Source organism: Thermobia domestica, chromosome 9 (genome assembly GCF_964235325.1).
Source record: "Thermobia domestica chromosome 9, izTheDome1.hap1.1, whole genome shotgun sequence".
NCBI lineage: Eukaryota > Metazoa > Arthropoda > Insecta > Zygentoma > Lepismatidae > Thermobia > Thermobia domestica.
In genome coordinates this window covers 122,865,936-122,891,767 of record NC_137462.1, presented here as the reverse complement: position 1 = coordinate 122,891,767, position 25,832 = coordinate 122,865,936, and the positions used below count along the sequence as shown (strand labels likewise).

Genomic DNA, 25,832 nt, shown 5'->3' with positions numbered 1-25,832 from the left:
GGAAGGAATTTTGTATAAAATATAAAATGCGGCATATCATGACATCCCCTTATAATCCAAAGTGTAATGGTTTAGTGGAAAGGAAACATAGAGACTTAAATACTATCATCAGAGTGTATTGTCATGATAATCACACACACTGGAGTAAAGTATTGAAAAGAGCACAGGATCTAATAAATAATTCACTTTGTAGCAGCACGGGGTCCATCTGAACTATTTCTTTCGTATTCAGCATCAGAACGTTTCAAATCTAACTATCCCTGGCCTAAGGAAATGAAGAATGTGGATATCAAAGATCGTTTCCTAGAAGTTGTGTCAGAAATAAATTCTAAAAAGGACAAAAACACGGTGAAGTCATCAGGAAGGGAAGTGATAATCAAAGAAAGGGATTTGGTTTTGGTGAAAACACATGCGCTTTCCGCATTCTGTAAGAAGAGAATACACAAATACATGAGTACTTACACAGGACCGTATGTAGTGGCTAAACTTATGAAGAATAGTGCTATGTTGCAGGATCTTAAAGGAAATGCTGCTGGCATTCAGAATTTTTCAAATTTAAAAATATTTGATTGTTCCCGAGAGAAACGAGAAGAACTGTTAAAGGACTATGTTGTAGTTACGTGAAGTTTGTTTTGTGCACTTTTTATATATATCAATATTTAGTAAATTTATAGTTTGTTTTCGTCTTCGAGATATAGACATTCTTTGATAGCATTTGTGTATCTACTGGACACTGAAATAGTGAATTAACTTTACATTATTGAACATAAACTTTTACATATTGAAAACTAAGTAATTTTAGCGAAATATTTAAGTGAGGATAAATAATATAAGCAAAGAAAGGACGATTTAAAAACTTAATTTTTTTTACTCATATTATTTTTTTGTGTGGCAGGGGAGGATGTAGCGTTCAGGTTTTCCCCTACAATATTTTGAGTATTCTGTTCATAATGTTTTTGTATGTTTTCATTTGTTTATGTAATTATTATTGTTCACTCTTTTGGTTTGGTGTGTTTTTGAGATTGTTTAACTAGTGTCTTTACAATTGTCAAAATTAGTTTTTATAATTTGTATACTGTGCTTTTGAAAAGAATTTCCGTAAAGAAAGAGGGTAAGTTGAACTGTTCACCGTCCAGAATTGTGCGGCAAGTAAGACAGAGAGATTGGAGCGTGTTACTTATCTAATAATTAGCCTTAAAACTCATAATGCATTAACAGGATAAGTATATCTTTTAAGGAAATAGAACATTTAAAATAGAACATTCCCTGTAAATTTTAATCTTCAAAGTTATGAATAAAAACTAACGGAAAATCAAAGTGAAAATAGCAAACGGGTATTGATATCATTATAGTGCTGCTAGCATGTGGTTTTTGCACTTATAAATAATAGTATTATTTAAAAAAAATAAATAAAAAAAATACTAAAGACTCATCTGCATTCTTTAAGTATTACAGCACAGCTGCAAAGTATTACAGGTGTAAACTTACTACGGTAAGATTTTCGGCGTACAGTATAACCTGTACAGTAAGTGTTAAATAACTGATATTTTATTGTCCTTCAGGAATGACCGCTAGTATTTTTTTTAATGACTATGGTTGAGATTTAATATAAAGTGTCATGTGGCAACGAAATTATAATAGCACAAGTCTTGAAGCAACGAACCTAAATACGTGAAGTAAAAATTAGTTCTTTGATAAAGTTTTTTCCCTTTTTTATAAGAAGTGGCGACCCATGCTAAAAATATAAGTAGTATTTTATGTCTGGGCTAGTACGTTTATAAATAAAAAAAAAAGGAGACAACACAAAAACAGAATATTGCCAAGCGTTTTCCAAAATACAATTTCCGTAGCATTACAACTATGTTCATTGTTTTATTTTAATTTCGCTCAGTTTTCTTTTCAACTTTTTAATTTTTATTATTATTTTATGAAGACTATTGAATTAAGTTAACGTAGTCCGAATTTCCGATTCAAAACCCTGCTTTAATTCTGCAACCGAATATTTTATCTTTGTATTCCCAATGTAACTAGAAATTTACTATAGTCATTTGTTTATAAGAATGTGCCTGGTGTGTATATTTATGTGGAAAAGATAAATATTATGGTGTGAGCAACATTGAGGTGCATTCCAGTTACTAATAAAGACCCAAAACTCTTGCCTCTTGTAATCACATGATACCTTACACAATGAACAATTATCATGATACTTCAGTTACTGGGAATATGTAAATTCATCATACTATTGATACCATTAAATAAATGTAGATTATTATAAATAAATGTTGCAGCACAATATATTCTACTCAATTTAAAAAGTAATCTTTTAAAATACATTGGTATAATCATAATAACAGACATAAACAAGACTGTTTTTCGCTGAATAAACATATTACCTTTATAATATTCTTTTTATTATACGAGGGCAGATCGGAAAGTAACGCACAATATTTTTTTCTCCCCAGTACTGCAGCTTGAATGGTAAAACTGCGCGACGAGAGAGTTTGAAGTTTGCGCTACAGAGGGTATTTTGTTATCCTTTGCAGCTCTAGCGACACAAGCCTGAACTACGAAGCAAACATGGCGCGCATGTTACTGTCGTCCACATGTGAAGAGCAGCGAAGTGTGGTTAGATTTTGTGGGCCAAAGAGCAAACACCGAGTGAAATTCACAGGGACATGCGCGGCTTGTATGGGGACGAGTGTATGGCCGTAGCACTGTCTCCAAATGGTGTGCATTCTTTGAAGAGGGCTGTGAGAACCTTAGTGATGGGTCACGCTTCGGAAGCCGGTAACATCCTCAACACCGCAGAATATCCACGCCATCGAGGTGCTTGAGCATCCTCCGCATAATCCGGACCTGGCACCATCGGACTTTCATCTCTTTGATTCCATGAAGAAATTCCTGACCGGCCAACACTTTGCGACAGATGCGGAAGTGAAATGAGAAGTCCGCAGAAGGCTATACTACAACCAAATGGAGTTCTACGAACAAGGAATCTAGAAATCTGGTACTACGCTGGGAGAAATATGTTGAGAAACTTGGTGACTATGTAGTAAAGTAGGTCAAAGATGTAAGTTCATTTGTGCTTTGTTTGGTTTTAGTACATATTAAACTTTTTAGAAAAAAAATGTACGTTACTTTCCGATCTGCCCTCTATGTAATTTCACAATTTTATTATTTATGATTTCAATTGGCTGATGTGTCTCCAATATTTCTGTTAGGAAAGTATAAACTTTACAAAAGGAAACTTCGTAAGGAAAAAAGTACCATAATTTTTTTTACTACGTATGCAAAGGGATTTTTTTGTCATATTTGTTACACAGAATGTAGAATATATTAATAATTCATCGACACTTCTCATGCACGTCACAGATAACGGACGTTTTCTTCATTTTAAGGTTACTGAAATTTTAAAAGAATGAAGATTATTGGATTCAAAGCCACTTATTTTTAACATAAAACAGTACTCTGCTACTCAAAACTTATGTTTACTCTATAACCGACAACTAACTGGTTTCTATTCACATATATTTATGTTCCTCATAACATTCAAATGCAAATTAGTAACTGTATAACAATCCATATAGTGTGTTCAGCGCATCAAGTATACTGTCATTTCTCAATCAACCACAGCTTAAACTTCTAGAAAGTCATAGGTGCAGTACATAACAAAACAACTGTGAAAAATGCATTAATCAATTTCAAGAGCCATAGCAATGTTAGCATTGTAATTACTATACAAATTACGTATTATACTATGGATTTAGTATTATAAAATACGATCTATTTCTACCAAGCAACTCAAAACATGAATAACCAATAAGCTACAGCTACACTGAAAACCTCTCACTACTAGAGTGAAATATTTCTTGACTTTAATTTCTTTATTTTTTAAAAACTACAAAACAAGACATGCAAAGTTGAATATAGTCGATAAACATGAACAATGACATCTAAAATTTGAAGACTACATCTATCTTTTTTGTTCAATTCAAAAGCTGCACAAGTAATGTGATATTCTAATAGATTTTGACTGAAATGGCCGAAGCATGTAGAACTTTCATGCTTTCTTCAATCTAACACGGATATGGCCTCCACATGCATTACCAAGTATATCAATATTTATCAGAATCTTTATTGAACAAAGAAATACACTAAAGTGTTTTGCGAAGCCAGTGTAACGAAATGTTTAGAATTGCGAAATTACTTTTAAGCCCCTTCCCTTAAAAATGTGTGTTGAAACAGTCCATTTTAAGAATGTCGAAATTTCCGTATAACGAATGAAAATTTAATACCTTTCTGCCTACATTTATATTTTAAATATACCTGAAATTTATTTCGTTTAGTAATATTTAATATTTTTCTGAGCGTTATTCCATTAAATAAGCTATGCGTATCTTTAAGAAATAAGTAAGTCGTAGCCAAAATAGATTTTCTCTTACCATAAATTAAAAATTAACTGTAATTATTAAGGATCCGTTTAATTTATACGATTATTATAACGTAACATATTTTCTTACTAAATCACTTAATATGTACCTTTACTTAAAACAAGCAGCTCACAATCAGTGGAAGAATAAACAATGAGAAAATACGCTTTATTCTGCTACACTTACACGCTTTCATTGTTTATACATTTCACATTTTTTTTCTGCTGCAAATTCATGTTGAAATTATGTACGTAAATTCTGCGGTGGGTATAGCAGATAAGTTCTTCAGAGTTGTCTTATTTCAGTATAACAAAATTTCACTACAACAAATTAATATCAGGTGTCCCCAGAACTCTGTTTTACTCATTCTTCACTGTACGACTCTAGAACTATCAAAATATGAGATGTTCTTTACACAATACTAATTTCATTCTTATCAAACAATATACATTTATCTATATTACTTTTATGGTATTATATTAAATACGATATATTCTTCCAATAATACTTTTTATTTTTAAAAAATCTATTGTACGAAATTTCCAATTTTAAATAAACAAATAAGCAATTTATATTCCTAATATCTTAAATTCAAGACAAACTCGGTGAAAAAAGCTATAAGTAATTGAAATAATTGCTGGAGTTCATTAAATGCTCAAAATAGATCTTTCGTTCGTTATATATATATATATATATATATATATATATATATAATTTCTCGTATGAGTTTTGAGGTAATCCTTGATTTGTTTCGGAAAGCTGATTTCCCTAAACTTTCTCTTATCCCCAAGAAAAATAAATAAAGCTGTAATTTCGAATGAACAAAAGCACTTTGTTCCTGAACAAATGTTCAAATCTTCTCTACTTCGAGTAGTTAGGCAAGTCTTCTTTAAAGGAAAGAAATTAATGGAAGAACAAAATAAAACTTAAATTACACGAAAAGAAACAAAGCATTGCATTTAGTCCAGTAAATGTATGTGATAAAAATCTTAACTTGATTTTAGGTTGGGCTTCTGCCACTGTATTGAAAAACAGAGGACCCTCAGTTTTCTACGTCACTTGATTTTTAGTTGTTTACAAACTTTATTTCTCATAACGTAATTGTGGAAGAAATTAAAGAAAATATATTTATGATTCCTTTCAGATAAGCTGATAGGCAATCAAAACAAACTCCCCTTCTTCCCACTCCTTTGCTATCTCAGAAGGAGGAAACAAGTAATTGATCTTGGCAGAGAGGAAAACTTTTCTAATAAACAGTATCGTGTAAAATCTAACTTTCTACCTCCCAACTCACTTGCATTTAATGACGTTGGGAAAACACCCTAATTTAACTCTTGAAGAATTAGCCAACGTGATTGGGAAACAGACTGCCGTAGCAAAGGCAAATTGTCTATAGAATTAGGTAGGAGCCTAAATTTAATGCAAATCAGTTAAGAAATCCTAAACACACGCGTACAAGTACTTTCCTCTCGAAAAAGTATGACAAAATGAATCGGCAATTGGACAGAAGGTGCACCAGTTCCCGAGAAATGAATCTCTAACATTAAACCGAATTCTTGTGGCTATAAACACTGATTACGAACTTTCCTTCTTTCCTCACACAACTCTTTATATGCTACTGAAAATAATGAAATTCAAGTATGTAAAGCACAACAACAAGCTTGTTGTAGTTGATAGGGAAGAAGTATTATGGAGGAGAAAATATCTCCGTTTAATTAGGAAGTTCTGAGCAGAAGGTAGAAAATCTATTACCTTAACGAGACATGGGTAAATGTTCTCATACAGTGTTAAGAGTAAAAGTAGACGAAACTGAATTCCAGTAGAGTCTTTCTTTCTGGACTCACTGGCAAAGGTAAGAGGTTAATTATTGCACACATCGGAAGTGCATCTTCGAATCAAAACCCACTGAGGACTACACGAAGAAATGGATAGTTCAAAATTTGAAACTTGGAAACATACTTCCATATCTTCAACTGAACTGCATAATAGTCAAGGAAAAGGTCCTTTAACGTAATGTGAAGGTAAATCGGGCTCCTATCATATATTATTTACCTGAACTGATTTGGAGTCAAGTAAAGGGACATATGGCCCATAACAATAAGTTTTACACTTACTAACTAACTCTATGACCTATGGAACACTGAATAAAAAATCCGGTATGGTCAGTTTTTGTTTGACATATAGATTTGAAATAATCTGACGTGGTACCATTAAAAAAAAAAGTAACTTTATGCTGGGTTGGTAACACTGTTAATCTAGTAGTACTACAATTTCAAACAATGTCCCCATGTCGATATTTGCATGATACAAAATTTGAACTTTTTTGTCAATTAATTTAGAAATTACAATTGCGTATCAAGATAAATAGTCCACCTTGTACATATATACGGTAAATATAGTGCGTTCATAAAGTCTCTCTGCAATGGATTTATAGTACAGCAACTGACTACCATGTGACATACAAGGGCGTTGATCCTAGGGGGCCTACTTCCCCAAGCTCATGTGGGCCCTCCGCATTGTATTTATAAATATACAATATTTTGCATTCTTTGAGTGCAATTTGTCTTAAAATCCGCATATATGCCTTCTGCATCTGAATGCACCCCCCCCCCCCCCCCCCGTGGTGACATGCACCATATTTATTGCACAGTATATGTCTCTTTTGAGTTAAACGTTAAGATTTAGCCTCATCCATGTGCGTGTTATATCATTACCATAAGATATTGTACACATACACAAAGATAAAAATGATTGTTTTAATATTTTGCTTACGATAACAAGATCTACATCGACTGCCAAGAGACTTTTTGAACGCACTGTACATATATACTAAAAATCAACTCAATGGAAACACCTAAATATGCAACTTAACCAGATTATTATGCCGCTGGACCACCTTTCGCCCAGAACACAATCTCTCATGAGACGTGGAGTGCAGTCATAAGGGTCGTGAATAGTAATAAGTGGAATATTATATCATTTTTCAGCGCATAACACGTACCAAAGACGTAAACAGGAGTAATGCTTTATTAGAGTAATAATTAATCATTACGCAAGTCCAAGAACCACAGTAAAAATTCTTTAACAGTCACGCACCGATGATGACAATAAGGAGACACTGAAACGTTAATAAAACGAGTACTTTAATGAAATTCAAAGTTGGTATTTCATTCTTAAATATGCATCCGACAGTTCACTTGGTAATCTTCCATACTAATTTATTTTTGTTACACAGGTGTATTTAATTCATTGCCAATATTTGTACGTCGAAAGGAATTTCAATACTAATATAATTACCACTACTCGTGTCTTCTAGAAACTTTGACAGCTGTTCTTGCTAAAAGCTATTTTTGAAAACTATAAAAGTAAATTACATATGGAGTTATCACCATTTAATAATTTATTTTCATAACTTATTAATTTTCTAATAGTGATCAAGTACTTCAAGAATGTAAATAAGAAATCAACTGTTAAGTTTCGTATTCTCAAATGCACAGACGATGTTATCAATATGATTTCGAAATATAGGCAGTGATAAAACAAAATGATTTTTATCGCAACTGAATTTAGATACAAGGCATTTAGATGGAGATAAGAATATGTTGTTAAGTTTACCGAGGAGTTGAGAAAATTTGCTAAGATAACGATATCCATTTTACCACCCTCCACGATGAAGATAATAACATAAAGGTTTGAGAGCTTATTAAAGAAAGCTTTGCAGTGCATATATACACTGATCACCAGCTGAATTAGACACACCTACCTAATACCGTGTAGCACCACCTTTCGCTCTGATAACGGCGGCTACTCGCCGCGTCATGGACTCCACGAGGCACCTGAAGTGTTATTATGGCATCTCAATCTATATCTGTTGCAAAGTCTCCCACAGAGCCCGAAGGTTATTCCGAAGAGGGTCCAGTCGTTCCATGGCGTCCCAGATATGTTCGATGAGATTGAGGTCCGGTGACCATGATGGCCAGGGAAACGTTGCCAGATCAGAGGAGTGTTCATCAAACCAGTCTGCTGCCATCCTCGCGCGGTGGGCCAGCGCATTGTCCAGATGTCGCAGCCGAGCAAATGACAGGACATGGTAGTCCGCAAGATCGCGGTACCGTTCACCTGGGAGGAACCGTGTTACACGTGTTAGGGGACCCATTGCAGTCCACATAAACATGCTCCAGATGAGAATAGCACCACCACCGGCTTGCATAGTTCCCTGCTGGCACGATGAATCCATTGCCTCTGCGGTCGGCAACGCACCCGTATCCATCCATCGGCATGTACCAATGTAAAACGTGACTCATATGTCCAGGCAATCTTTTTCGCATTTCCACGGTCTATGTCCTCCTGCGGTGTTCATTTGCCCTGCTAGACGTTATTTCCTGTGTTGTGCGGTTAGAAGGGGTACTCGCATGGGCCGATGGCTTCTGTATCCCATGGCGAGTAGGTGGTTGTGGATTGTATGACTACTAACACGGCGTTGTTGCCCTGCATTGAATCTCTCCGCGATTTGATGCACTGTAGACCGTCTATTGGCTGTTACAATGCGGACCAGTCGACGCCTACCCCTGTCGTCGACACGCTCCTGACCGCGACAGATTTCCCGTGCGGGTGCGGTTTTACTGGAAGGCAGGTACTCACGATACACCCTTGACACAGTTGCCTTTCAAAATCTGAGTACCGCAGCAGCTTCCGAAATCGAGCCACTCAGTCGTCTGAACCCTATGATTTGACCACAGTCAAAAATTCACTCAGGTTCCTTGTCTTGCACACACTGCACTGACACGGATACCGAGAGAGGAAGCACATGGCAGCAGTACACGCACAATGTGTTTCATTCACATGCACTGGTGTAGCCTCTACAGGGCGATTTCTGCAACTGTCCTGCTGTCTCAACTGGTGATCAGTGTATTATTGTGAATGTTTTAGTTCGCTTTTTTCCTTTCCAATGTGTTGCTGGATTTGCAGATTTTCAGTAAATTTTTCTGCACTTTATAACGTACTGAATTCTATTTTTATTAACGCTTACTTTTCTGCATTCCTCATATAAAACTGAATGATTTCCTTTTCGAAATCTATATATTTACTGATGTTTCACTACATACGTCATTAGCGACCTAGAAGAAAGGCTTAAATATGCCGAAGGTTGAGAAATATGTTTACAACGCCTGCCTAACACCTTTAATACGAGTCTGCCGAAAGAAATCAAATTTCTGCTCTTCAATTATTATTATTACTTAAAAGCTACTCTACCTCTTTAAACTAGAATACTTGGGTACAATACAAAACAGAGATGAAAGGAAAGAAAACCTAATATCGAAATGAAGCTCGTATTTAGAAGTTACTTTTTTCCTTCTTAGATCCGTGCCAACACTCAGAAACTCTGTCCACACGTTCTTCTAGATCGTATAAAGTCGCGTTATAGGGTAGCAGCATCCTTGCTTTTTTTTTTTTATTTTATTTTATTATTATTATTATTATTATAGCAGCTCTCTTATTAGACTCACTTCTCGATTAGTGATTAGTGATTTTTCATTCAAATCCTCTCTTCCTTCTCCTGATTCGAAGCAATTCTTGGATCCAATTATTGATAATTGGTTAATAAATCTTTAAGAGTGTAAAGAGAAATATAAGTACCTTATTTAACCTTTTATAAATTAACAGTTAAAATATTATCCATTTCCTTCCTATTTTCTATACAGAGATTTCGCTCCTAACAATATGAAGTACATTTTTTCGTTCTTGCTATATTTCTTTTTATGACGTCGGTGTTTTCTATATTCTCGTTATGCTTCAAAGACCTTCACGGGATCCACAGAGTACCTTTTGTAACTTGATTTGATTTTGAGTTTAGTGTCCCTTTTAACTAAACTATGCGAGACTTGGATCTACAGTTCAACGGGGATCCGAACCACATGAGCTCCCACCGAGAATCGAAGCCAGATCTCCCATGCCAAAAGCACATATGCTAACCGCTTAGCCACAAGAGAGCTCAGCTTTTGTAACTACAGATATTTTTTCTGTATTTAAGAACGGTGCTAACGTTATATAATTTTCTTCATTAATTGAGATTACTGGAAATAGTTAGGCGCATGTGTATCACCCCAATTTTCTTGTTTCTTAACTTCGGAAATCCATCTTTCTTGATTCCATCGGGCGGAAATGATACAACAAAATGTATTACCTTATTGGATATAGTGTTTCCTGCAGACGGAAAAATCTCTAGTTTTCCAGAGTGCTTCATAATTTTTCAAACGTCAATCCGGTTCATCTTAGCTTTTTTAAATTCGAAATAGAAACAGTACTAAGTCTCTGAGCAAAGCAAAACACTTTGTTTTTTCGTGTAACAAATTCGTCAACTACATCTTTGGCTTAATCAGGTACATTACATCATTATAATGTGTGTAATGAAGTCAAAGGTTTAGTTAGTTGGTGAAACTGTTACACATCATATTTCAATAAAAACACTGTGTTTTGCTCAAAACCTTGGTGTTCTTCAAATGTCAATAAGTGTGTGTGTAAACATTATGTGGCTCAGATCCTACCATAAGCTTTACGTTCACGTTTTATATAACCTAGTTGCTGGAAGAAACTCAAAACTCCAAACAAAGAAAGAAAAAAAAAAATACAGACTAGCTTCCAGAAGTAAAATGCAGATTGTACCCCAAAATGTTTAAGACAAGAAAACCCTGGAAATGTTAATCGCAGCCTAAATGTGATGAAAATGTCTTAAAAATATAGACAACATATTAACGTGTTCAGGAATCCTTACAATCATTTCATTGAGGGGAACTATAATTCCAGAAAGCATTTTGCACTACCTAGCTTTCGGCTCTCTTCTGGAGCGTTGATCACGGAGGTTAAAAAGAAACGGTAGAAAAAAATAATAAAAACATCAAGAAAGTAAACGGAACTGACTCAAGACTTTTAGAAATTATAGTTACCTGTAAGTAAAATGGTCCTAAACCTATTTCAACCGGAAAGATGTTCACTATTAAGTGATTAACCATATAGTCGGAAAAATTCTTGGTTCTGGCTTGTGCATCCATTCGAATTATCTCACAGAAATTAAAAAAAAAAAAAACTATTCTATCTAGCAGTCAGTTTGTTTTAGTAATTCTTCTCCCTAAAATTTAAGACACATTTCACGTAACTCCGACTCCGACTTTGTTCAAAAGGTTACTGAAACTAAAAGTAGGCAGCCTTTTACTACGCCAATTCGATTGAATCATTTTATACCTATCTCCCAATTATCTAGTTTGTATCTGATGCTTTAAAATGAAATAAAACTCAAATACCGACATTCCAACAAAGCTTATAATCTTGAAAATCACGGGATGTTTAAAAATCAATATCAGTTAACTACTAATACGACAAGAAGTCTAACTTCTTCATTATTAATGTGTACTAAATCTGGTCTTCGAAAAATAGATTGGACAGGCCATCTGCTATATTCGGGTAAATATAGTCTCTCTCAATAAGCTAAGAACAAAGACATCATCTAGATTCAGTTAATTATCTTCACGTTACAAACCAACAAAGGACTACAAGCAAAACGCATGCTTTATCTTGCATATGTATTCCAAGCTACAGAAGTGAAAAGTATTTATGGTAGAAAATATGCATACCTGGTTTGATACGTTGAATAGGACATCGTTCTTTTGGTATCCATTGGGGCGCCTCTCTCTCACAGACTCTCTCTCTCAGCTAATAAACTAAGGTAAGACTATTCATTGAAAATGGAATTTTGACTCGAATCGTTTGTCAAGGGGAACACTATATATTTTTCTTAAAACTTATTTTGAATCTAATTTCGAAATTTAACACATAAATTCTCGAAATCAGTTTTTAATTAATGTGTCAAATGAACTCCAGCCACAGCAGTTTCTAGATCAACGAAAAAAAAACATAATAAAAAATGTTAATAAGAATACCGTAACAAAAAATCGAGAACCTTTTATTATTATTCTGTATAGTTTGGAAGGCAAACATTAACTATTACATATTGTTAATAATAATATAAATGAGCGTACTGTCCACATATTAAAAAACGCAAGAATATAACGAAATCAAACAGTATGAGACTTACGTCGTCATAATATACAATGGATAGAACATATTCTTAATTATTAAGAAATCGTACCTTTCTCACAAAAAAACTAAGGACAAGAGGACGCACGAACTATAAACTTGGTACATTAAGATGAAATTTCGACTCCAAACAAGAATCTCTACATCATATTGATGATCTTACAATATATTGTAAGTCTCATATGGTTTGAGAGTATTGTACTATATTTCATAATTCACTACTAGAAATACGAAAAAATATGTTATAAATTCAACATATTAAAAAGCTTATATTAAACTATCTTGAAAAGCCACCTCTTTCTACTTTATTTTATACTGAATGAGCCCTGCTTATGTAAGTGTATACCCATTCTTTTTTTAACAGACCATATATTACTCATCCTTAAAAATCATATACTCATATACATATGGATTTAATTAGTCCATACAGGAACTGTGTTCAAAATTAAGCTACTGTTAGAGCGAGTAAATTAAGCTAAAATTAGAGCGAGTAGTAACTAATTTTCTAAATCAGAGCTATATCAAATTTATATGTATATATATATATATATATATATATATATATATATATATATCCAATATATCATAGAAGGAATTTAAGTTTTACAGGAATAGGATAACAACACAGAAAGAAAAGCTATAAAGGCATTTATTATTATTACAGTGAAACCTCTCTAAAGCGGACAGCCGTGGGGAATCAAAAATTGTCCGCTATAGAGAGGTGTCCGCCTTAGAGAGGTTTCAATATCTTCTTACGTAAATTAGTAGAAGGTATTGTGCAATTAGAAAAATATTTTGCATGAATCGTGTATTTACAAATATTACCAAAATGTTACTGTACTTGCATTATCTTGTTACTACTACTACTATCCCGCTAACTGTATGTTCGAGGCACAACATGGAAATAAGATGTTATAGTTCTCTGCACTTTACATTTATCGCCACTTACTACGTTTTCGGTGTATTGCTTTAATTTGTGAGTTAATTGCAGTCCAGTAATGACTTTTGAGACAATATGCGTACCCGTGGGCAAAAAATACCAAACTTGTCTTTTGCTTAGAGATTCCGGCGGATAGTAAAATGACTTATCCCAAACGGCGGGCAACTGTCAATCACTTTTGTATCTAAAACAGGTTGGGTGAGAGTAGAATGCAAGCAAAGAACATGAGGATGTTGTTAAACGGACACCTTTCCTCTTGAGCAGACAGTTGAGGGGGCAAAATGTTGTCACACCCTCATGTGCTTCCTTGCTGACACACGTATGAATCACAAAAAATGTATTATTTTTTACTGTACTTTTCAACTTGTTTCTAGAGAAAGTGTCCGTAATACGGAGGTAAATAATACCTATAAAAGACAAAAGACTGTCCGTGTCCGTACTAGAGAGTGTCCGCTTTAGAGAGGTTTTCCAATGTGCATTTTCCTATTACAGTGTTTGGGGATTACAAAATATGTCCGTTATGGGAGGTGTCCGCTTTATAGAGGTGTCCGTTAATAGAGGTTTCACTGTATTACTAAGACAAAACCCCTAAAATAAATATGGGCAACAATTGGTACATACTGACAGATCTATTAAACACCTACGATATGGCAACTCTGCAAAAGAATAGGACGAAATAGTGGAGAGTATAACAGATTAAGGTAAATATTGTATGATTTTATCAAAATTTTTAACCATTCTTTTAAACTTTGCACCTGCGAATAGAGCCTGACAACTTTCACCTTGTTACTTTTACACCAATTCATTAATAACACATTTTTCACGTACCTGAAAATTTCTATTCAAGACCTGAAATCATGAAGAAGCTTCGGACTTTGATCCATCAAGGGGGTTACGTTTTTTTTTTTTATTATTTTTTATTTTTTTATTACGTAATTAACTCTACTTATATCTAACAGAAAATCCAAAATATTTTAATATTTTCTTCTTGTACTCATGAATGTGAATGGCGAAATTTTCTCACGGATACCACATCCTAAATTAGATGACGTCTGGAGATAATACAAAAAATAAATAAATAAAAGAAAAAAAATTATTTTAAGAGATGGATATTTCATTCTTATATGAAATGATTCGAATACCCAATTTCCTATCTATGACCCTGACTTCAAAAATTTGTAAATTCTATGTTTCTAATAAAATGTTTACATAAGAATGATCAGAAGGAACATTTGCATAAGAGCAAAAGAACCCATTGGAGACCCAATATTGGAATCCACTGGAGTCAGTCAATTCTTATTTCAATTAGATATTAGGAAGGGACAAATTTCAATCCATAATGTAGCCAGTATTAGTAACTAATAACTAGAGCTTAATTCTGATTATCAAGACACTGGAAAATAAAACATGCAGCAGGTAAAATGCCGGTATTTCAAACGTAAAATCATGAACAGAATAGAGGGACTTCGCAGTTTTCCATATTCTGAAAGAAGAGCCACCATTAAAATTGCATATATTTACCAACAAGTTCAATTTTCAAATCAGGACTACCTAAACCATCACATTTTACTCTCATTTATTTCAACTAAAAATTTATGGCAATATTGTTTCTGTTCATCGGGAGGAAGATTAAAATGCAAAAACAAGTGTAAAGATAACTCTTAATAATAAGGATTTTTTAAAAAATAATAATCCCTTTTTCTCTTCACTATTTTCCAACTTTCAAATTGTTGACTGAAGAACAGGGTTGGCAAAAACGATGGTTTTTATTAAAAAAACCAAAAAAACCGGTTTTTTTGGTTTAAACCAGGTTTTTTTGGTTTAAACCAGGTTTTTTTGGTTTAAACCAGGTTTTTATGGTTTAAATGATTTGCTCCATATATTCATATCATATATGGACAGAAATAAGTTTGTTTCGCCTTGATGTTGTTATTCAACAACCGGGTTATGCTGGAAGGGGTCCCATAAGCTTAAAGCGGAATAAAAACCGCTTCTCGAGTTACATCCGAGAGAAATTGTCCTCCATATGAACTCAGAACCAGGACTACTTGGCCACAAATGCGATACGTCTGCCGACTCACTCACGAAGGAATCCTGATAAAAAAAAAAAAAATACGTTGTACTGATCTTTACGTAGGCCTACTTGTTAATATAACTGTGAAGTCATTTCAGAAGAACAAAAAGATAAACAGTTGCACAAGTGAAACCATTACACAGAATTACATATGAACAATATCAAAGTACTACGGAGTACTGAAGAACTAATTTAGTTTAAGTTAGTTAACAACGACTTTTATTGGTCCAAATTAAAGAAATGCACCGACTTAATCTGCATATCAATAAGAAAAGTGAATAAAGATACGAATTATTTGAGTCCACTTTGGCTCAAACTCATTTATACATAGATACCTATGATACTTATTTCACTAAATGCCTCTCGTGGGGTCTGTATGACTCCCCCCCCCCCACAAAAAGTATGGCATTTTTGATGTATTTTATCAATAGTAAACATTGAAACGAAATAATATTTAGAATTTTTCTTCGATTGCAATTACATAACAATAATAACAACTACAAAAAAATCACAAAATAAACATTTATAAACTTGTAAAAAAAAGTTGCTTTTGTAGTATAATCTTTTTGAGTAATGAATGGGGAATTTAGGTCTGAATATAATACGAATAATATACGGGAGTGAAACGTGATAACCTACAAATGTGTGTTCATCAAGATTTTACAAACACTTACATTTTTACGAACATTTTTTTGTTTTTTGGTTTAAACCAGTTGGTTTTTTTGAAAAAACCAGCTGGTTTAAACCTTGGTTTAAACCATGGTTTAAACCACCTTGGTTTAAACCAGCCAACCCTGCTGAAGAAAGAGAATGTCACCGAAAACGGTTGGAATTAATTTTCCTTTCGGAGTGGAGAAACGTACGTAAAGTTATTTCTCTTAAACCTATTAATAAGACTCTTGGAATTTAGTTTATGATTATATTAAAAGCGAAGACAAACAAAAGGAATTTTAGTATCAAATTAAGAATTAGATTATATCTGTTCATTTCTCAGATTTATTTAATTCCGGTTTTTATTAGACGAGGGTTAAAAAATACACTTATTTAGATAAATCCTTAATACACAATTTTCTTTCCGAAGTTAATGCTCTTCGCTAAACACACACCAACTCCTTTTTGAATTATAGTAAACAAATTGTAGACAATGAAGAACATTAAAAAATGTTTAAAATAAGCCAGGTGTTTTCTAGAAATGCTATTAAACAAATGTTTTCTTAAAACTTTTTCTACAGATCAGAAATTTTGGTGTGCAGTATATCAAAGTTTCTAGGAAAACAAATTTATACACTGCACGAAAGGTCTTGAAAACAATTATGTCACAGAACTTTGCATCCATTTTTAAAAATTTTTTTTCATGTTTTACACTTTCTTTAAGAGTCTTCATCCCTGCGAAATTAAAATACCGCTAATTTTACAGTAATTATGTGATATCTTCAAATAGATAAAAGATAATCGAAATGTGGAAGAGCGCCCTAAACAATATTATTTTACATGAGAAACCGTTATCACGACTCACTTATCTGCTTTCGATTTCGAGCCATTTTGATATTCGGCATTTATTTTCGCGTTTCTAAACAGCTGAAAACGGAAAGCTACTAGGTGACTTGTGGTAATGGTACCTCATGCAAAATAATATTGTCTAGGGCGCTCTTGTTCCATATTTCAATTATCTTTTATCTATTTGAAGATATCACATAATTACTGTAAAATTAGCGGTATTTTAATTTCGACGGGATGAAGACTCTTAAGTTATTCACTAGAATTCAGAAAAGTTGGAGTCAGCTTAGCGAAAAGCCGTAGTGACAAATTCTACTTCAGTTATGAGGATACTCCAAAGATATTAACTCGTATGTTTTAGCAATGAAACTTTTTCCAAATATCTGTCTTAATTGTACGAAAATGCACAAATCTGCTATAGATATATTGAGTCTCTGCTAGAGGATTTCTGTAAAGTTTTGGTAGTAAATTCATTATTCTTCCCAATACGGTTAAGTCAAAAAAAAATTTAACACTTTTCTCTTATCTTTCTTTCTTAATAATTTATTTTACATTACTAAATTGATATTTCTGTTTATATATAGGAAAAAAAGGATGAATCTATTTTTATTTAACTATCTGGAATTGAAAATAGCGATTTCAAACGTGTCCATAAAATGTTTGCTAAACGGCAAGATTAGGGCTACCAATGGCGGACATTCAACATACACACAATAGATACAATGCTGTTTATCACACTCAAGAGAGGGGAGGAAATACACCCTCCTGTCCTGCCCAAATGACGTCCCTTGAACATTTGCTTGCAATTACTGGGAAACAATATGAAATTAATCATTGAATAACACTCATCTCTGTCAGTAGTTTCTAGAGCTCCGCACCCACATAACAGACTGTTGGAAGCACAAAACCTACAGCCGTGATTGACAATTTCCATAGATTTCACAAAGAGCATCTTCCTAGCGTGATGTGATATGCACTCTTTGAAGACGGAAAAGAATGCAAATAAAGGCGTTTATGAAGCTATAGGAACATTTTTGATTTTTTATTTATTTATTTATTTATTTATTTTTATTCAGACATTTCGGAAGAAATGAATGAAAAAGATGGTCTTGGAGCTATAAAGCTTGTAAACATGGTTCCTGTTTTTTTTTTTTTTTTTTTCTGTCTGAATGGAAAGAGCATATTACGTCATACAGGCTGCTTTAGACAAGGAGCGGATGGAGAGGGGTTAGGCTGAATACCAGGAGCAGGCAGTCGATCGAGACATGTTTATCTGAATGCATAAGCACACGGCGCACGAGTTTTTGGACTTTTGTAATATTTTCTATGCTGCGAACTGCACATGTGATTTAAATTTTTAAAAAATCGTGGTGCTTTTCAATACTGTAGTTCACCGTTTTAAAAAAGACAAAAATAAATTACAGATTTTTATATAACACTTCCAAAATCCAAGTAATGTAGAATCTGGTAAGTGCGACATAATTATCTAAAGGAACAATCTGATTCGAATTATTATACTGCTATCACATGAAATCCAATGAGGTTATTGGATTGGCCTTTAACATGTGCTAGATATTATCTAAATGTGCAACGCATTTGGTTGCCTATGCTTACAGCTGAAACAAAAGTAGTCTCATTATCTTTTAACTTTTTTTTTTTTTAACATTAGGCTTACTTCCAATGCGAGTCTAGTTAAAAAACGCAAATAAAATTAAAATTTTCTTAGGGGATGCTAAATCCGTAATGAATTTAGCCATAAGGGTACAAGAAGTCAGTAATTCAGACATTAAACAGAACTTTCCAAGGTATGCCACAAGAGGTTCACACCCATTGTTCTGTTCTTCATTATTGTTCAATGGAAAGGAACGCGATGGCTAAGTAGTAAAGCCCTTCTCCCTGGTGAGAGGGTTCCATTTCGATTCTAGAACTGTGTTTTTTTAAGTGCCATTCAAAATGCCGTTTCAGCGCCCCACAGGTTTTCTCTTTTCTTCTCTTATTCCCATTTCTTCATTAATTTCGGATTCTCATTTCGATTAGATTACAGGGCTTAATCGTGAAATGTTAAGATTTCATTTTACTTCATTGTATAAAGGTAGAACGCAAGGTACTAGTTCTGATGTTATTTATATAATGCATTGATGTTAGAATTGTGTTCCCATTTAGGTCTGGTTGGGTTTAACAATTTATTTGAAAAATTTAATTTTGCTAGTTTCTTTTCTAATGAAGATACGTTCTTTAACTTATATGATAATCAAATTCAAACGACTGATTTAGTCAAAATATTAAAAAGAAGAAAAAAAAGTACATACTGGAATTTTGGAGAGTTCTCAATAATGAAAAGGTAAGGTATGTTTTCTTCTCATTTTCAACTAATCTTTACTCAGAGCGTAGAAATAAGTGACAAGAGCTACCAAGACTAACGAAACCCAACTTCCTAACCTTATTTAGCGAGGTAAGACATCGCTTATGTATAAGCTACAGAGGTAGGGTTGCCAACTCTGGAAAACAAAAAAACCGGCACCCCATCAAAATTTCCTATGATATAGGTCTAAGTGTGAAGAATCTCTGTTCGACCCATTCATGGGAGGAAATGTACTATTGTGAACAAAACTGCATTAGCACCTCTATAACTCAATCCTCAGTACATTCACTAATAAGCTTAAAAGATACATCGTGGTAAAAATAAGAAACTGAAAGCAATACTAACTATTTTATCATGTTTAGCAGTAACTGCCATTTGTTTAAAATTATCGAAACAGATGAACAAAAGTATATTAGTCTTTACGTGACAATTTTGGATTTGAAAACTGAAATTTATTCTTTAAACTTATACTTCATTCACAGGAAATTGTTTTAAGAAGTCCTTTTTTTTTACTCTCAATTAATGTATAAAATTCCTTACAAGTAAATTTCAAATTTTCTCTGATACAGTCCCTGTCATCTCTTTAAAGTTATCTAAACACATGAGCAAAATATATTAATCGTTGATGATGATGAAAGGTGACAGTTTTGGATTTACACAATGAAAGTTACTTTTTAAATCTGTATTTCGAACTAGATGAAATTGCTTCGAACCAGATACAAATTTGAAAAAACTGGTCATCGGCTTTAATCAAAATAACATTTCCGGCCAGGCTGGTGATAAACCGGCCAGTTGGCAAACCCTATACAGAGGGTGACCAAATTATTAGAATAACCTCTGATGCGAGGAGTTCCTGATCAATCAAAAGTCATGAGAGCTTGTGGTGGATATTGTAAATGCGTTTTTTACAGGGTGCTCCCGTTTCCTCACACAGTGTCAGTCCACAACTTATTTCCAAAATACCCACTATTATTAATCATCCATCTCCTTTAGCTTACAGGAGATAAATAGTGGTACCTAAAATTACAAATTTAATTTCATTTATTTCAAATTGCCAGATTCAATATGAAATGGAAAAAAAAAAAAAAAAAAACTATTTGTTCTCTTGTAATTCCCTGCGAGTTAACGGTGTTTATCTCAATACTAACTATTTCACAATATCTCCACTTTCTCTTTTTCTCATCTGTGTGACTTAAACCTTAATTTATGTGTCCCAACAGTGCAATCATTTACTGGTTCCAAACCAGCTTTCAAACTTTATTCGTTTATGTTACTGTCTTATTTAGTGACTAATATGACTCCATGTGTTAACTTTAACGGGCTGAGTGCCGGAGAGTACGTCCAGAAACATGAAAAATGCGTAAAATTTACAGAAAAAAAATGGTGAACTGGTTATTGTTCATGCAATTTAGGCTAACTAAACAATTAATGTGGTATTGTACAGTGTGAAAAGCTGCGTGTTATTGGTACTATTTTGAATAGAGGCATGCTGACGTCAGACATTCAGACATTAGGGTGTAACAAGGTACGTATATGAGTGGAAAAAAAAAGACTAACTACGTTTTGAGGAGCGTTACGGATTATTGAAATTGAGCAGAAAGTGTAGCAATGTAAAAAGGCATTGGAAAGAAAGAAATGAAGGAACAGTTACATCTTTAAATGTGAAAATCGTGTTGGTGGTGTGACAAAAAGTTAGCATATAAAAGTTTACGTATCAAAGTACTTATTCAAGTTATCTACTAGAAACAAATCCCACAGTTTACTGAAGGCAGTGTCGAAATTTTACAAACCATAAAGGCAAACAATCGCGGTGAACTGTTCTAAGCGATACGCTCGTTTACGCGTATACCCACCATCACTGACACGTCTACTCCCTACGGCTTATGTCCCCCTTTTGCGCTCCTGCACTGACTCTGTTAGACAGGATTCGTGCTTTTTAGTGGCCACCTAACACAGACTGATTTGTTGTTTTACTCTATAGTTTTTATTGCATGTTTCCGGACGCAATATTTACACGCAAAACGATGAAGTCCTCTTAAAGTGAACGTGCATTGAGGGATTCTTGAGACACACTTTCTAAGGTAGTGACAGTCAAATGAAAAAAAATCCATGTTAAATGAGAAAATTTTAACGTTTTTAAGCCTGAAAATTCTGGACTTATTCTGTGATACAAAGGTCGTTTTAACAAGTGAAACCTGTAGGCAGAAACTAAATAATATTTTTAATTTCTATCTATCCCAATACATAGTGTCTATAGAGCAGCAAACACTTTGAGTTCTACAGAAGTTTCAAACAGGTTGGGAACTAAAAATCTAAAATGAATGGAAGCAAGTAAATATGTAGCAGAAGGACGTAATATCTACAAGCACGAATTAGCATCGATTAAAAAAAAAAAAAAAAAAAAAAAGTTCGCATCATGAAGCAATTACCACATTACGCAAAACAGAAACGCATCAGGTAAGATCTTTTATAACAATTCCAGTCAGTTACGAACTCTTATTAATAGGGTTTCATTCACAATACAGCCATGAACACACACTTTACCTTCAACAAGTCCTTTAAGGCGTATAATTCATATTTTACACAAATAGGGATTTTCATATTTGATTTTAAGAAGCAGGCTATTACGAGTGAAAAATACAGTTCTAAAAACAAACTCCGTTTAATTTGCAAATAGAAACGAGAGGTGCATATTCCGCGTCAATTAATATACAAGGGTTCAATGAGCATGATCTGTTTAAATATATTAATAGCTTGTAAAGAACTAATCATAAAGGCGTTTCTTGCTAAAGCAGAAGCACAGCTAACAATCCATAAATATTAGACATCAAAACATATGAGAGAAATGAAAGATGTCCTTTTATTAATTGGTATATGCCATCAGCAACTACCTCTTTCCAACTTCATCTGATGTATTTTATGAGATATTTCCTACTCTTACTCTCTACATATTAGATACATATACCACCGTACTTACTGTAATACTTAATTATGTAAATACCGAAAACTTGATTTCATCGGATATATTAATTTGCACTTGTCAATGTTGTGTACAGGCACAGTAGTGAGAATTTAGTTCGTTGCACAATATGAACTTTATGAAAAAACAAACAGATCATTTACGAGCAGAGACTGAATGAATTATCGTTACACCACAAAACATTGAAAGTTCAAATAGAAACCGCAACACAAAACAAGTCCGCTCTCCAAGTGTACACATTATATCCACAACTCTCACCCTTGTACCGAAGCCTCATCTGAACGAAATTTTCGTAAACAAACGAAGTACGAAATACATCAAGAATTCGAAGCTGATTGGTAGTTAACATATGACGTTCAAGTTTTCTTCCACGATTCCAGTCGTTTGCGTTGGTTTCTGCGTTCCGACGTTTATGTAACGTTTATCGTTTAAAGCTAAGCCAGTTTGCCCTTTAAAAAATCGTTCAGAGCACGATATAATAATAATAATGATAAAATAATATGATTACATCAATTCTAAGGCAATAATTTCGATATAGTTGTAGTGTAACATATACATGTTCGCAAATACTAATTGAACTTGTGCGCTTCATAGACTATATTTAACAAATGAAATTACTTGTTAGTCAAGAGTATATAAACTATCAGATATAATTGAATAATGCGATAGTTTTAGATACGTGAACTAAATTAATATTAACTGTATTGTTTTAAAATACCAGCGCATGATAGGAAAAAAAGCAATAACACTGTCTGACATGTGTACTGCTCTAACACAACCTTCGCCCAAGTTGTCAGGATGGCCGAGTGGTCTAAGGCGCCAGACTCAAGCGCAAGCTTATACTGTAAAAGTATCTGAGGAATTCTGGTCCTCGAATGAGGGCGTGGGTTCGAATCCCACTCCTGACATACCTTTTTTGTATGCCTGATTTTTTTAGAGGATTATTTTGTATTTTATTTTTGCGCATTTGTTTTCTATCTCTACTTCTCGTCTTAGAATATACTCTTACATTTCTCATTTTATGTTTCCTTATCCATACGGATACACAATAAGATGAAACTCATAATACGTCCTGAAATACAATTAATTTGCTGAAAATATATATAACTCAATCTAATTTGCATATGCAGTACTACCTCCGGTTGGGTATGGACTTTTGGGTTTCGGGTAGAAGAAAGATTAATTTAAAAAAAAAAAAGTATTGAGTCTTAACCACTGGCGTAACTACGTTTTATTCCTCTCCCCGCAAGAAAATACCTAGGGCCCCCGCCTTAATAACATTTTTTGTGGAATGATAGATAACATAATAAATAACCATACTTCCCTGTTTTTGTGAATAATGAGTTAAATGCGTGCAACTACTAGGCATAAATATTCTTAAATGAAAAACCATTTTGCTATACATATAATTTATTCAATAAGTTTCACAATGAAAGATGGACTTTCCGCTTTGCACTCAATGATGTCAGTTGTCATGAAGAGTAGCAGGAATTAATTGAATGGTTCCCTTCTTGTTTTCCTGTCAGCAAAATCCTTTACTAACTCCCGCACGTCCATTTTTTCAGTTTCGTCCGCATTTATTGAGAGCAGTGCTGGATTACTTAAGTTATTTTGGCCCATTATGCTTCTCACATAGTTTTATATTAACCCCTTCCACTACGATTTATTTTCTGAATTCTGATAATTGAAGTAGCCTATAAGTTACAAAAGTGTATTATAGATGGTTTGTCATTATATAACTTTGAAAACATCAATACAGTAACCAAGGAGCAAAATTTCAGTCAGACGCACTCGCCAAACCCAAAATGATCGTCAGTATCTCTCACGTATAAATTATGAGAGGTCACTTCCCAGACCCCACCCCGCGGCCTTTGGTTTGACAAAGAGGCATAAAATTTCGAAACTAGACAATTAGATTCAGGATAATCAATTTTGAATTGGACAATTCATATGCATGTTAAAAAATATTACCTTGAGACTTCACGTTTGTGTAACGTTCTCTCTATGCACTGAAGTAATAGTTGTCTATTGCAGTTTTTGGATCAAAGTCCTTCAGTGAAAGACCATTGATGCAAATTGTCAGCAAATCATCCAGTGTGTCAGTCTTCAGTTAATTCCTGTAGGAACTCTTAACTCTGTTGAGACTGCTAAAGCTTCTTTCACATGAAACAATACTCACAGATAAAACTGCACAAAATATGACAACTGGAAGCAAATTTGGGAATCTCGAAATAAAGTTTACACTGTAAATCTTTTTCAGTGTCTGATTCGACGTCAATGAAGAAAAGAGAAGTTTATATTCTGCCCACTCTGCTACGACAAGGTCCATTTCTTCACTGTATAAATCTGGTTGCAAGTACTTAAAATCCAGCTTTATTTTTAATTATTTACGTGCAAAACAGAAAGTACGCAGCCCTGTGAGTTTAGGCAGAAACCATTTCTACTGAACACTGGTCGCCAATGGCGACCTAGCGACCGGAAATGTTGGCGACAAATGCGTGTAGTGTTCTAAGTGGAAAAAAAGCAGAGGCAGTATGTTTTATTACGATTTTGACTCTACAACTGGTTATCTAAATGTTGACATATAGTGACGGTATATTGCCTAGTTTTTTTTAATGTATTTATTTATTACATAATGAGTGAAAATTATTGGAGATCTCTGTAGTTACGGGAGGGAACATGGAAAGACTTTGATCTCTCACCAACAACTTTGTGAAAAAAGAATTAAAAATCTCCTTATGTTGTATTATAGAGAATTATACACGATAATGCTCAAAAACCGAGTTTAATATTAACAATTTCCTGTGGGAAAACTCCCAGATCACCACTCGATTGAGGGGTAATCCAAACGCCCGGAAGATCCGCCCTCCCCCCCCCCCAGCAAACAACCCCTAAATCCGCTCATGCTCAAAACACGACATTTATATGCATTAAGGCAAGACGACACACATATATAAGAAGGAAAATTCCATATAGCACATCAAAATATAAACTAGATGAATTTCATTGAAGACGCCTTATTCTAAAAACAAAAGGTAGGAAAATGATAACAAAAATGTCTGGGTTGTCAACTTAGAAATTATTTCTGGGTAAAAAAATAAAATATTTTTACGAGCAAGCTATTCGTTAATTACTGTGTATAAAAATGGAGTTATTAAAGATAATTATCATCTACTCTTCAGTGACGTATGTCTTGATCAGTGAAAAATCAGAGGCGGTATGCCTTCATCACTGAAAAACCAGAGGCGGTATGGCATACCACAGCATACCGTCTTATTTCGACCACTGAATACGGGGCAATAAGTTCTGAAAAGCTAGATGCCAATGACCTATATTTCACAATTAAAACCCTTATAGGTCAAACAGAATTCTGAACACTTATTTCAGATTTCAGCTGTTTCACAAAGCAAATTACTTCCATCGGAAACGAAGAACTAATATCACAACTGTAAGTTGTT

At 33.9% G+C, this 25,832-nt stretch overlaps 1 protein-coding gene and 1 non-coding gene across 4 annotated transcripts in view; one reads left to right on the top strand and one right to left on the bottom strand.

Annotated features, from left to right (window-relative positions):
* The window catches only part of Brms1 (breast cancer metastasis-suppressor 1-like protein), a 44,907-nt gene extending 22,222 nt beyond the window's left edge, over positions 1–22,685 (bottom strand). Inside the window, exons 1-2 of one of the 3 annotated variants that reach the window (XM_081771816.1) lie at positions 22,372–22,685; positions 12,059–12,145 (exon numbers count right to left, since the gene is read on the bottom strand). In XM_081771816.1, the coding sequence (XP_081627942.1) occupies positions 12,059–12,102 (44 nt within the window). In that variant the 5' untranslated portion in view covers positions 12,103–12,145; positions 22,372–22,685. Of the gene's footprint in view, positions 1–12,058; positions 12,318–22,371 lie in introns of all 3 variants that reach the window. The other 2 variants (XM_081771815.1, XM_081771817.1) reach the window with 2 other exon arrangements.
* A 481-nt stretch (positions 22,686–23,166) lies between these two features.
* TRNAL-CAA (transfer RNA leucine (anticodon CAA)) lies at positions 23,167–23,282 on the top strand. The gene is made up of 2 exons: positions 23,167–23,204; positions 23,237–23,282. It is a non-coding gene; the product is annotated as a tRNA-Leu (tRNA).
* The last annotated feature ends 2,550 nt before the right edge of the window (positions 23,283–25,832 follow it).